Source organism: Sebastes fasciatus, chromosome 12 (assembly GCF_043250625.1).
Source record: "Sebastes fasciatus isolate fSebFas1 chromosome 12, fSebFas1.pri, whole genome shotgun sequence".
NCBI classification, from domain to species: domain Eukaryota; kingdom Metazoa; phylum Chordata; class Actinopteri; order Perciformes; family Sebastidae; genus Sebastes; species Sebastes fasciatus.
In genome coordinates this window covers 25915856-25931002 of record NC_133806.1, presented here as the reverse complement: position 1 = coordinate 25931002, position 15147 = coordinate 25915856, and the positions used below count along the sequence as shown (strand labels likewise).

General features: G+C 40.4%; 1 protein-coding gene across 6 annotated transcripts in view; it reads left to right on the top strand.

Annotated features, from left to right (window-relative positions):
* The window catches only part of nek11 (NIMA-related kinase 11), a 74721-nt gene that overhangs the window by 42880 nt on the left and 16694 nt on the right, over positions 1-15147 (top strand). For 5 of the 6 annotated variants that reach the window (XM_074654424.1, XM_074654425.1, XM_074654422.1 and 2 more), the window contains exons 10-13: positions 669-788; positions 3754-3847; positions 4019-4136; positions 10297-10415. In XM_074654424.1, coding sequence (XP_074510525.1) covers positions 669-788; positions 3754-3847; positions 4019-4136; positions 10297-10415 — 451 coding nt within the window. The remainder of the gene's footprint in view (positions 1-668; positions 789-3753; positions 3848-4018; positions 4137-10296; positions 10416-15147) is intronic. The other variant, XM_074654423.1, reaches the window with a different exon arrangement.

Below are 15147 nucleotides of genomic sequence, written 5' to 3'. Positions count from 1 at the left end.
CGGCCTTCTCCTCTTCCTTCTCATCCTTCTTCATCTCCTTCCACCTCTTTTTCTTCCTCATCTTCCTCCTCTTCTTCCTCCTCATCTTCCTCCTACTCATTTCCCCTCCTACTCCTCCTCCTCCTCATCCTCCTCCTCCTCCTCCTCCTCTTCATTATGCTTCTCTTCCTCAGCTGCTATAATTAGAAAACTGAGCTGTGTTCAAGTGTTAACCAGCTCTGTGTGTGTGTGTGTGTGTGTGTGTGTGTGTGTGTGTGTGTGTGTGTGTATGTGTGTGTGTGTAGACACACCGCTCGCTGTTGTTTCATCCATCTTCACTACACACACACACACACACGCACACACACACACACACACACAGAGGTGAGACGGCTCCGCTGTGTTGGCAGTTTAGTCATTAATTAACAGTGGTGGAAGAAGTACTCAGATCCTTTACTACAGTTAATGTACTAATATAACAACGTAAAAATACTCCATCACAAGTAAAACTGTTTAATCTTCAACAGTGTATTTTATAAGATTACTACATATTATGTAAATTATTATTTTGTTAAGTCACTAGTAATTATATCTGTCAGATAAATGAAATGGAAATACTCATTAAAGTACAAATACCTCAAAATAGTACTGTGTGTGCGTGTGCGTGTGCGTGTGTTTGTGGTCTGCAGGCAGACGAAGGTTCACCTGCAGACGCTGATGGAGAGGTCAGAGGTCGACAAGATGACGCCCAGAGAGAGAATGAGGCTCCGGAAGCTGGAGGCTGCTGACGAGAAGGCAAAGAGACTCAGGTAACACACACACGTATACACACACACACACACACACACACACACACACACACACACACACACACACACACGCACACACACACACACACACACACACATATACACACAGTCTCATGTCCACAGTGGCGTTTTTTATGGCGAGGGATCGTCTCACTTCCCAGCTTTGAACGCTTGATTGGCTGCCACTAATCACAAGGCTCCTGATTGGACGAACGCTTTCCCTCATGGGCTGCTGCTCCCAGCTTTGAAACCAGAACCAACATGGCGGCTCGTTTGGAAACTTTCTTCTCTTATGTCATGATAATAGTTCAGCGTAATGAGTTTCTGAGAACATTTTATGTAGAAATAATCCATGTCGATGAATCTGTCTTTATTCTGGATCCACAACGGTTAGTTTAAAGGTTTCTGGGGAGTTTCCAGAGGTGGCGACGCCCCTGATTTGCATAAAGTAGCCTAGACCTAAACTTTACGCAAATGAGGAACGGGCGACGTGACGCCCTGCCTCTCGAATTGCGCTGCCACGCTACCAGAATGCATAGCACGGCTGCTTACATACAGTAGACAATGAATGGGAAGCGTGGACAAGGACGGAGGCCGTGGACACGTACCATTACTCCTCCTCTTCCTCTTCCTCTTCCTCGTCCTCCTCTTCCTATTCTTCCTCTTCCTCCCCCTACTCCTCTTCCTCTTCTTCTTCTTCTTCTTCTTCTTCTTCTTCTTCTTCCTCTTCCTCTCCCTCATCCTACCCCTCCTCTTCTTCTTCGTCCTGATGTTCCTCCTCTTCGTCCCCCTCCTCCCGCTCCTCTTTTTCCGTCCCTTCCTCTTTTTCTTCTTCCTCATCCTCCCCCGCTTCTTCCTCCCCCTCTTCTTCTTCTTCTTTCTCTTCCCCCCTCCTCCACGTCCTCCCCCTCTTCTTCTCCTTCTCTTTTTCTTCCTCTTCCCCCTCCTCCATGTTCTCACCCTCCTCTTCTTCTTCTTCTTCTTCTTCTTCCTCCTCCTCCATGTCCTCCCCTCCTCATTTTCTTCTTCTTCCTCTTCCTCCTCCCTCTCTTTCCCTCCTCTTCTTCTTTTTCTCCTCCTTTTCCTCCTTTCCCCCCTCTTCGACCTCCCCTCTTCCTCCTCTTCCCCTTCATCCTCCCCCTTCCTCTTCCTCTTGATCCTCCTCTTCCACTTACTCTTCCTGCTTTTCCCCTTCGTCCTTCCCCTCCTCTTCCTCTTGATCCTCTTCTTCCACTTCCTCTTTCTCTTTCTCCTCCTCTTCCTCTGCTTCCTTTTCCTCATCCCTCTCTTCTTCGCCGTCCTCCTCCTCCTCTTCCTCCACCCATTAAACCATGGTGCTTTACGTATATTTTGATGCTAATACTTTTGTACTTTTACTCAAGTACCGTTGTGAATACTTGTACCAGAGTATTTCTAAATCAGTGAAGTGTCAGTGTGAAAGTGGTCGGATTGCCTCGTGAGAGCCGTCATGTTAATCGAGTTTCGTGGTGGCGAGCGGCCGTTAAACACGTTGGATTCTGGGTAATGAAGTGTGACTCAGCTGTGACTCGTCAGAACGAGGCTGATGGAGCTGATTCAATCAGACACTGATCACATTAGAGGACGACAGCAGGACACAGTCTGTCTCTGCAGGACTTTATTTCCTGAACGTGTTCATTCAAACAGCTGGACAGACAGACTGACCTCAGACCAGTGGTTTACTGATGGCTCACAGAGAGAATCAAATACAGGACGTACAGGACGATTTCTAACATCACATCTTCGTTTTCTGGCATCTCCAGATGTGAGGATGGAAGAACTTTAGGAACTCCAGCATCATTTTGAGGAGATTACTGACAGTTACTCCTGACACACAGCATCTCATGAGGTGTAGAAATAATAATAGATTATAGAGTAGGGCTGGGAAAAAAGTCATTCACCTATGTATCGCAATATTACGATTTTGAAATAGATTTTTTAATGTCAGAATCGATATATTTGCTTCATTTGAGTCTATGTGGAGGTAGAAGGAAGTGCTTTTATTGTTTTAGTCTGAGTGACGTGACGTCATATCCGTTCCATTATCCGCCAACCAAAACAAACTGCAGAAAGAAGAAACAAGAAAGTAGAAAACGGTGGAGGGTCTGCGTGAATACGACCTGCACCCTCCCATTTGAAATCCAAAGTGGTAAACACTACACATCCAGTAAAGCATGGAAACACTTTGGGTTTCACACATTGCAGGAAAAGCAGAGCTAGACATCATGGGTAAAGCTTCATGCTAACTCTGTCATGGACAGGAAACGTTATCATATTGTGGTAATGTGCGGTCAAGCCGGCCGTCACTCTCATCTCCGTGGTCAAATGGGCCGACGCTACAACTGTAGAGCACTTCTACACCTCTCCACCTACCGCCGGAGGTCTGACTGCAGGACGAAGGTGGCAGCGAAGCTGGATCTGGGTCTGTACGCGGTGGGCTGGTCGCTGCTGGAGTTTCTGGTGAACCTGAAATTTTAATAAACAAACACACAAAACATATTTTCCCGAAATAATTCTGGATGTAGAAACATGAACAAAATATTCTCAATATATTACAAGAAGCTACAAGAAGCTGATAGTACTTTACTGCTGATACTTTAACTACATGTAGCTGATAATACTTGTACTATTACTAAAGTAGGATTTTAAATGCAGGACTTTTACCTGTAACAGAGTATTTCTACACTGTGGTATTACTACTTTTACTTCAGTACTTCTTCCACCTCTGGACCGGTTGTCTCTCTGCACTGTTCGCCAACATCCTTTGGGGTAACCCCTGACTCCACAAAGTGAACGCTATTTTTTGGCGTTGATGTAAATTGCAGTATTTTTTCACTTCGTCTACAAAGTAAATGTTATATAAAAGAAAGTACCAGGCGTGGAGGCTGGTGGGGAGTCGGACAATATGACCACATGTGGACTCAGTTCTTGGTGTCTGTCTCTACAGGAAGCTGGCTGAGGAGAAATACGAGGAAATCCACAGCCGCCGGAGAGAACTGAGGAGCCGCCATTTTGAAAAAGTCAGCCTGGATGTTCTGAATGTAAGAACAGATTCATTCACTGAGTTTAACTCCAGTTTTATGGATTTAACCCACAGACAGATTTATGTTGAATTAATCCTCCGACAGGTTAATTAGTCCTGAAACCTTCAGTCACTTCTCTCTCCGCTGGGTTTCACTTAAAAACACTCAATCAGCTCTTTTTCCTCCAAGCAACAGGAGAGCCGAGAGGACGGAGCCTGTCAGCCAATCAGCATCCAGGACCACCGGTCACCAGGAGGTTCGCAGCCAATCCTGAAGCAGCATGACGGCGAGATGTCTGAGCTGCGCGGTGAGAAAAATCATAGATTGTATTTCCTGCATGATTACTGATGAAGTTCATTCAACACAGCAGTGGTGGAAAGTACATTTACTCAAATACTGTACTTACTGAAAAACTTCAATTAGATCCCAGGTAACTTTAACGCTGGGAAACTTTTGTCAATACGGACGTGTTACACATCGTTAGATCTGTTAGATTCTCCACAATTCAGTGGTTCAGTTAATTTTATGGAAACCATGAGCACCAAAGTATAATTCATTAAGATTTACCGGCATGGTAACGAGAGACGAGTGACTCCCTACCTTTACAACGTATCCTCATACAACGGCTCGTATGATATTCCTCATTTTTCGTGAGTTCTCCTACGAATGTCCAGCAACATGTGTCAATTTCAACTTGTTACATGCATGTAGTCTTTTCAAAATAAACTTCCGTCTTCACAGAAAACTACTTAGTTAGGTTTAGGAAAAGATGGTGGTTTGAGTTAAAATAACTACTGAAGTGGTGAAACTTAAGTACGGAAGTTACGTGACAAATAAATCAATTTCTGGTTTCACATGGGACGTGAACAGCGATCACCTCGACAAAAGTCCTGTTATTAGACCCACCCATCCATCCCGACCTCCTCCCTACGCGGCGTTTGACGCTCTTTTTCCTGGTTCACCGTTATGTGGGTTAAATACTAGGACCGACAATCGATTAAAATATTTCAGCGAGATTAATCGCACATTTTTATTTGTTCAAAATGTACATTAAAGTGAGATTTGCAACTTGAATGAGATCCATTTTCTAAGTCTGATCTAGGGCTGTCAATCGATTCAAGTATTTAATCGCAATTAATCGCAAATTAATCACACATTTTTTATCTGTTCAAAATGTACCTTAAAGGGAGATTTGTCAAGTATTTAATAATCTTATCAACATGAGAGTGGACAAATGTGCTGCTTTATGCAAATGTATGTATATATTTATTATTGGAAATCAATTCACAACACAAAACAATGTCAAATATTGTCCAGAAACCCTCACAGGTACTGCATTTAGCATAAAACATATGCTCAAATCATAACATGGCAAACTGCTGCCCAACAGGCAACAACAGCTGTCAGTGTGTCAGTCTGCTGACTTGACTATGACTTGCCCCAAACTGCATGTGATTATCATAAAGTGGGCATGTCTGTAAAGGGGAGAGTCGTGGGTACCCATAGAACACATTTTCATTCACATATCTGGAGGTCAGAGGTCAAGGGACCCCTTTGAAAATGGCCATGATTGTTTGTCCTCGCTAAAATTTAGCATAAGTTTGGAGCGTTATTTAACCTCCTTCACTACAAGCTAGTATGACATGGTCGGTACCAATGGATTCCTTACGTTTTATAGTTTCATATGATACCAGTATCTCCACTAGCTTTAAAACTGAACCCGCCACAACATAAAAATCACATTACATTAATGTGTTAAAGAAATTAGTGGCGTTAGAATTCATTTGCGTTATCGCGTTAACTTTGACAGCACTAGTTCTTCTTGGACCCGGTCTTCTCCTCATCTGTTAAATCTACCCTCAGAAATAGGACTCACTATCAGTCATGGATTCATTCCTGTTTCTATTAGCTGACTAACTTCTCTAAACTCAGCTACACAGCGTCTCCTCATTAACGTTAGATCATTGTGATCAGAACTTCTTGATGTTTGAGTGAAATCCTGAAGCTCTGATCGGTTCCTGACAGCAGCTCACCGGACCCTAAATTATACTTCAGGAATCTCATCAAACAGATTTCATAAACTCTGATAACTCTTCATCAGTTCGGCGGTAGAATGTGTTAATGTGGATTAATATTGCCCGTCGTGTTCTCTTTCACTGAAGCTCCTTGATTGAACCAAGCAGCCAGCGAGTTAAAAACTAATGAAATTTACAGTTGATCTGCAGCAGAAAAGCTCTCTGGAGATTTCTGAGTTCGAGCAACTTAATCAGGTGTTTATCTGTGAAATCCTCCAGGAGCTGTCGGGAATTAAAAAGGCCATAAGCCACAAATTTCATTAAAATTAGTGTCAATTGTGACGGGTGGTTTAAATGAGAGAAAGAACTTGTGAACTTTTGGTATCGTTTTCTAATCCGTCATCCCACCTGGAATCAGGTAGAAATAAGTTTGGGGAACGAAATTTAGGTGTTTCTATTATTTTGTCCACCCTATTTATATCAATGATAACAGAAATACGTCCTCCAAAATGATCAGAAAGTTGAATTAAATGTTTATAATGAAGTATCTTTAACTGACAAAGACCTCAAGTGGATGTTATTAGTAGAAAATACTCAAAGTACAAGTACCTCAAATGAGTATTTGAGTAAATGAACTTTAGCAGCTTCCTTTTCAAACTTTGTCTTGTCTAAATTTCATGTGTGATGCACAAAACATCTGTGTAATTAGATGACAGTTTCTCGTGTGTCATTGGGGACCTTCAGAGACTCCTGCAGGTCCCTGGAGGCCCGTTGAAGTCCCTGAACCCCAGTTTGGGACCCACAGATCTGAGATCTAACAGGCCCGATTATGAAATGAATCCTTTGAAGTTTGTTGAGATGTTAAATATGTGTGAAAAACTCACAGCTGGAGAACAAAAGTGAGCCCGACGCTCCTGCAGGGAAGTCCAAAATAAACTCATGTGTTGCACATAAACACTTTTTTATTAAACCATTATCGGACTGAAAACAGACACGTTTGAATTTTTCTGAGGTGTAATTTAGATTTTCTACCGTGAGAGCTTTTAGTATCGAGGAGCCTTGAGGGCCATAAAACACAGAAAATATAGATTCACATGAAGAAAACAAAGTTAAGTTCATATTCATGTGTTCATTTTTTGAGAAACGGCGTCCAGCCGTCAAACATTTGATGTTTATGTTTCAGAATTTGATGCAATCAGCTATCAGTCTGAAACTCTTTCTCCTACAAAATCACATTCCCATACAACTAATGCCGACCTTCCACCAAACGACTTTTCTAGCAATTTCAGCGTCGCAGATGAATTTCCAACGTCGGAATAAAATCAGGAGAGTTTTACGAGAGCAGCAGCCCGCTCCCGTGATCTCCATCGTTTAGTCTGAGCTAGTCATAAAACTCAGTCCAAGCTTTCTTAAGTCAGTCTTTTTCTCGTCTTGACTTTCCGATTAAATTAAACAAGTATAATATTATCACGCAAACATTGTCAACAACCAATAGGAGCGCTTTCTCCAGCACCAAACAGGAAGCAGCAAACGGGGTACAAAGTAAACATGTAGGAACTAGCCCCGAGGACACAGAGGAACAGGATTTTTTTCAGATTACCTGTCTCATGCACTACTGTCAGGATATAGTGACCGTTTTATAAAAAAAAATGGTCCATTGCTCCATTTCCACCCACTGCAGCTTGAATGTCGCTCGATCCGTCACCTGCTCTGCGCGTCGCTCGTTGTAATACATCACTCGCGGCGGCCTTCCGTCGACTATCATCGCAAATGTATTTGTGATACGTCACAGACAAATGTAATCCGCAACAAAGCACGTTTCCCTCCAAACGTAATTGAGGATGCAGTCTATTTGTTTGAGAAGGTAATTTGTGGGGCTGCAGTGAGACTGTGACTGCACAGTGTGCAGTGTCATGTTGAAGATGCAGCTGCAGGTTAAACTCTGCAGACGATCAGAGGCTTTGAGGGAAGCTTCAGATGAATTTAAAGTCGGAGGGAAACACTGACGGGCACTTTAGCTCATTACTGAGTTTATAGAAGTATGATTGCATCAAACTGCTCGGGGACACGTGATGAAACCTGAGAGCAGACTTTCGACTGCCGCCGCCACCGCCGCCGCTCAGAGACAAAAGCTCAACTGAAAAATAAAACGTTTGGGGAGAAATTTCAATTTAAAGTCGTCATGCAATAAATTGTTTTCGTTAACTTTAATTTCACGTTTTCTCACACACAAAACACACACTTTCATTTGTGCTTCTATCCTTGTGAGGACACACGAATAACCTGAACCCTGACACAAACCTTTAAGAAAAGGACGTCTGGACAAAATATCCTCACCTCCTGAAACATATCCTCAAGTTTCACTTTATAAAATTTCTCCAATTTCCAAAAACGTACTCACTTCCTACAATTGTTCTTACTTTTAATAAAAATGTCCTCAGTTTCCAAACGGAGAAATGTCCTTACGCCCCCAAAATGTCTTTACTTCAAAAATACCTTCACTGTTCAACATGTCTGCCCTGTTCAATGTGTCCCTACATTATATAAATATCCTCACTTTCAATTAAAATGTACTCACTGTCAAACATGTCCTTACTCTACAATAATTTCCTGAAAAATGTCCATTTTCCAAAAAATTACCTAACTTTGAAAGATGCCCTCACTCCCCAAAAATGTCTTCCTTTTTACAAGAATGTCATCACTTTACTATAAATGTCCTCAATTTCCTAAAAATCTTCCCTAAAGATGTCCTAACTTTCCCAAAAAAATTCCTCCCTTGAAAAAAATTCCAGACTTAGTAAAATGTCCTCATTTCCCCAATTTTCCCAAAAGTGTCAAATTATAACAAAAATATCTTTAATTTTTCAAAATGTCCTCATTTTTCAAAATCCTCTTCATTTTCCAAAATTGTCCTAACTTTTCTAAAAATGTCCCAATTTTCTTTATATTTACTCTTCTGTTCAATTTTCCCTTTTATTTATTTATGTTTTTATTTTTATTATATATATATATCTATGTATATAGATATATATACATAGATATATATATATTAATTTAAATTTATGTATATATTATCTTTATATTATGTAAAAAATAATGTGTAAAGAAATGTATAAAGAAAAGAATACAGAAATAGATAAGTTTGGGGAAATAAATAAGGGGTTAAAGAGAAAAGAGAAAATCGTGCATAAATAAATGATAAAAAACATTAAAATAAGATAAATAAAAAATAAATGCAAAAATAAATACAAATATTAATAAATTATTTATTATGAATTAATAATTACTAAAAATAAATACATCAATAAATAAACAGAAGAGTAAATAAATAAGGGAATTAATACAAAGATAAATAAATAAAGAAGCAAATTAAAGTAGAAATATCAATTTATGTCACATTTTATCAATTAATTAGTGGTTACATTTATTTTTAATAATATTTTTGCTACATTTAATGACATTTATTCATTTATCGAGTCATTTATTTATTTATTGATTTTGGCAGGTTCCGTCCTCCATATAATACCACCTGCTGGTAATTTCCTTTATTAAATTAAATTAAATCCTCGCCTTTTCTGTCTAAACATTCCACCAAAATCTACTTCTGAAAACATTTTAAATGATAAATAGGCGATGCCACTGCTGATCCGGTTTCATTTTAGAACTAGAGCTCCTAGTTTCACAGCTTGGTTCAAGTTTTGTGAGCCGGACGCGTCGCGCTGGACGGGCTCATTTCCATAAAGTTGAGATGTTTCAACCTCTCCAACTTGCCACAACACTCCCAGCATGCACTGGGCGACTGCTTCTCCTGTTTTACATAGGAAATGAATGGAAGCAGCGAGGCGAAACTCTGCTGCTGGCTGGAGGAGGAGCCACCTCCCGCCAAAGCTCCAACTGCCAGGAAGCCGGATCTGGGTCTGTCTGCGACGGGCTGGTCGCTGCCGGAGGCTCCGCTGAAGTGAGCTGAAGGAGTTTCTGATGAACCTGATTGATTTCGTCTGATTTTCATTTTGAAAGAGCAATGGCCAATGACGAAACTCCAACACTCGGCGGACTAATCGTGCAACTTCATCACTCAGTCAGTGACAGACTTTTGCGTTTGTAAAGCTGGCCTTCTGCGTCCAGCCAAAAACACAAAATGACATGAATAAAAGAGGCGCTTTCCTTTCACTCTGGCGCTCCTTTGACTCATTTAGCTTTGGCGTCACATTTTGATGTGCTATATCCATCCAATTTTAACGTTTTGTGTTGTGATTTATTCATTTATCTATTTATTTCATTTTCTGTTGTTGAGTGTAAATGAAGGTGTTTTAAATCTGATCTGGATTTTATCTGATACCAGACACTTTAAATGAGCAGTTTAAATGTTTAAATTACATTACCCAGTTAAGAAGCTAGCTAAACAAACCATTATCTTACCTGAACCAAAGTGTTTTATCTGTGTGTGTTCAGATATCCCCGAGGACCCTCAGGCTGCAGAAGCTTATTACAACCAGGACGGATTTGATTCCTATTCAGAGGACGAAGAGACAACAACACCTGCGGAGACGCTTTACCTGTCTGACCCACAGGTGAGTCCGTCTGGTTCATTTTACTCATCAAGTGTTCCTTCATGTCCTTCTGAAGCTAAATAAACTCTTCAAAAAGCCTTTCGGATCAGCTGGAAAATGCTTCGTGACAAAGCTGAAAACAGAAAACTGAATAACCATATAGACCATGATGCATTGCTGCAGATTAAACTATCCAACAGGATATAAAGGAGTAACATAGACATTACTGCAGCAGTGATATTAATCCAGAAATATCAGATATAATAGGTACTCCCAGGGAATATTTTACTGACACAGCAATACTTGTAACTTTTTAAGGGTATAAATGTACCGGGTCGGCACACATGCGCGCTCGCATATGCGCATTCGCGTGTAGCCGCTGCCTCTCCTCCTCTGCCTGCTCGCCTTCACTCAGACAGCGTGCGCGTTCTCGCTCAGCTCGCTCCACCTCTAGATGTGAACACGCGCTCACTCCACACTGCAGAAGAGTTAGTTTAGCTCTGAGAATATCTAGTGAATGTAAAGTGGACGTTTGTGCAGAAAAAAATGCTGCAGCTCCTCCAGACCAACAGAGGTTTCCCGTGTCTTGTGAAGTGATGGAGCTCTGCAGAGAGAAACGTTATTGTCTCGTTACCGACCGGGTGCCGGTGTCTCCTCTGCTCTCTCCGGCTGCGGGCGGAGAGAGCAGGGAGACACGCTGGAGAGCCCCGCTGCCTCAGCCTGCACTTAGGCAGGAAAAGCCAACACTAGGATCAGATCTAAATCATGTTCATGGAGAGACCTTCGTCTGGTCAGCTAACATTACTGCCAAGCAGCTGAAATATAGAGTGATATTGTGGTTTTAGCTGACGTGTGTCTCCTCACTGTTTTGAGCGATGCTCGTTCAGGTATATTTAGAGCGAGCAAGCGCGAGCCCGACGCTGACTTTCGTTGATTTCACGGCCACAGGTGTCGCTGTTAAGAAGCATTTCTGAAAGTTACAAATAGTCCCTTTAAGTAAATTTAGCTGCACAATGAACACTTTTACTGGAGACTACTTTAAGTACATCTTACTGCACAATGAATACTTTTACTTTAAGTGCTTTAACTATATTTAGCAGCACAATGAATTATTTAACTACTTTAAGTACATTTTGCTAATAATACTTCAATACCTTTACTTCAATAAGGTTTTGAATGCAGGCATTTTACTTGTAGTGGAGTACTATCACAGTGGGGTATTAGTACTTTTACTGCAGTAAAAGATCTGAGTACTTCTTCCACGACTGCCTAGTAAAGACACAATAGCGGTTTACTAGTTTTTACGCTCCATATATCCTGAACCTGATTAAAACCAGAATAAGACATAAAAGTGTGCACATGAAGATACTAATGACAAATAACATGACACAGAACAACTAATTACATAATTAATTAATTCAATAAAATAATAATTATGTCCCTCCTTGGGCACCAACAAGTCCCTGTGATCCACTATTTTATTCATTCAGCACTGATTCTATCTATAATTATATCGTGATTTTATATACAATAATAAAAACATGTTGACCACAATGTGAGCAGAGAAACTATGATCCATGTTTCTGTGTTTACACTCGGCTCATCCTCGTTAACATCCAGTGTTCAAAAGGCCAAATATTATTATGTATAGCTCCCTAATTAGGGCAGAGTATAATGTGTGTGTGTCTGTGTGTCTGTGTGTGTGTGTGTGTGTGTGTGTGTGTGTGTGTGTGTGTGTGTGTGTTAGCTTTAGCTCGGATTAGCATGAAACACCCAGAGAGGATTCAGTGGGTGGAGGCTGAGCTTTGGTTTCATGTTTTAATGTGACGACAGTTCAGTTTGTGTTTGGGCTCAAATTAACATAATATGATTCTCACACTGGGCTGAGCCCCATAAGTCCTCTAATTAGAGACTTAACACACACACACACACACACGGGCAGGCCGTCCTGACCTGCTGTTAACTAACGTGCACATTATTAGCAGCTTATTTGCTGTTGATGAAAATAAACCAAAAAGTGCATTTGTGCATTTATTTTACAGCTAACTGTTATCATTATATTAACTTAATTAAACCGTCCTGGTGTGTTTTTAGTTCACAAATCTGCATCTCAGCAGATAAAATTAAGATGGGAAGAATAAAATCAAACAGTAAAAACATTAAGCGGGAAAAATAACACCTCATAAAAACATCATAGCGGAGGAACGAGGGATTAAGAGCACAAACAGCAGAAATAATGGAGAGAAAAATAAAACACATTATTGTTCGAGGTAAGTATTGTACTTTTTACTGCACTACATTTATTAGATACCTCAAATTACTCTCCAGAGTCATTCAAGAATATTATCAGCCAATAGATGTGATTAACATATCAATAAGACTTCAGTGATTCCCAGGAAATGCTACCCAGGAGTATATAAAGTAATACATATATAATATATAAAGTAGGGCTGTCAAAGTTAACACAATAATAACGCGTCACCGCAAATTGGTTTTAACGCCGCTACATTTTTAAACGCATTAACGCAACTTTTGATTTTTAATTAACTTCTTAACCTCTCGGGTCCAACCGCTATTCGATCTTCCGGAGGTTGTAGCGGGCTCAAATTTTTAAAGCTAGAGTGAAGATACTGGCATCCTATGAAACTAATGAATCCATTGGTACCAACCATGTCATGCTATCATGTCGGGAAGGAGGCTAAACAACGCTCCAAAGTTAGGTTTTATTTTGGTGAGGAAAAACTGTCATGGCCATTTTCAAAGGGGTCCCTTGACCTCTGACCTCAAGATATGTGAATGTGTGCGGGTCTTTGGCCAAAAAATTTCAGAAATAAAGTCTGAAAAATGTCCTAAAAATGTTTGAAAAATGCACAAAAGCAATCAGAAAAAAAAGTCTAAAAAATGTCCAAAAAATGTCCAAAGAAACAGCAGAAGAAAAGTCCGTTACTGGTATCGTATGAAACTAGAAAACTTAATGAATCCATTGGTACCAACCATGTCATACTAGCTTGTCAAGAAAGAGGTTAAATAACGCTCCAAACTTACGCTGCTAAATTTTGTAGAGGAAAAACTGTCATGGCCATTTTCAAAGGGGTCCCTTGACCTCTGACCTCAAGATATGTGAAAGTGTGCGGGTTTTTGTCCCAAAAATGTCAGAAAAAAAGTCTGAAAATAGTCTGAAAAAAAAACCTGACTTCCAGATATGTGAATGTAAATGTGTTCTATGGGTACCCACAAGTCTCCCCTTTACAGACATGCCCACTTTATGATAATCACATGCAGTTTGGAGCAAGTCATAGTCAAGTCAGCACACTGATGCACAGGGTACCCCTCTTGCGTTACTTTTGGAGCGTATCAATTCAGTCGGCTGATAATATTCAAAGCGGGTGGTTTTTCACTTTATCAAGATTAATTTTAGCAGCAGAGAAAATTCAGTTGGTCCCAATTCACCCAACACGCTCACACTTTCAAGCATATAGCAAAATGAGGAGTCAGATAGCAGCTCCGCATCCCAGGACGATTACAGCCAATTTATAACAGCAGACCAACCGAAGGGACGAGTCCAATATACCGTCTACAGAGAGAGAGAGCTTATGAGAGACCAGCAGCTGATGGTGGTGGTGTGTTTGGGGTTCAGAGAAAATAGGAGGCTGGGAGAGATTAAACCTATTTGTCACCGCTGATAGTGATGACAGAAAAAAGAGGAGAGAAGAAGAGAAGAAATGGAGCGGAGCTGGATAATTAGTGGAGCTGAGACAGAACAGACCAGCAGCTAACAGCCTGCAACACTCAGGCTTTATTTCTCTGCTCTGTTGGAAATTATTTATATCTGTGCCAACTTGAATCTTAGTACTGATATCAAACAGTACTTAAATAACCTTCATTTTATATTTAACAAAACTCTTCACATCATCAGTGTTGAATAGAGGAATTACACTAAATAAAATACAGTGTAGAGTTTGAACAGCGTCCTGATTTAGTTGTTAAACTATCTGATCAACCACCAAACATTTGATGCTCATTTTTCGGTATTTAATGCTATAGAAACATCTCAGATGTTTGATATCCGGCCCTGATTAATATCATTCATATCATTCGAGCTTTGTTATCTAGACGCTTCATATCTGATGGAGTAACTTGAAATCATAATATGAATTGACAGCAGAGAAACGGTAATAAAAGCCGTCACGTCGGATTTTGTTTCTGCACATTTCAGTTTCAATCTGATTCGTTTCTGTCGTCTCTGAAGTCTTTGTGTCATTTCACTGAATTCTCATTAAAAACCTGCCTCCCAAAAACTAAGTTCCCATACGATGAAACTGCACTATGAATTATGTTTCAAAGGAAACCGGATTAGCTTAGTTTTTGACGTATCACAAATACGTTTGTAATAATAGTCCGCGAAGGTCTGCGTAGGGAGGAGGGAGGGGCGGTGCATGGTTCAAACAAACATGCCGGAGACTGCTGTTCATGTCCCGCATGAAACTAAATCAATGTTCACTTATTTTTGTTAATGTCCATAACTTAATAACGTAACGTGTAGTAACTTGAATCCAAACCGTGGTGTTTTTAACTAAACCTAACCAAGTAGTTTGTTGCCAAATCAGTTTCTTTCTCAGCACAAAAATACTTTGTTCTCTTTTAATCCAACCTCTTTTGATAGAAAGAATTGTTGACAAGAATCAGTGAAAGCAGCAGCGGGTAGAAATGTGATAAACGGGTAAGGTGAGACAGGTAAAAAGCCGATTTGACT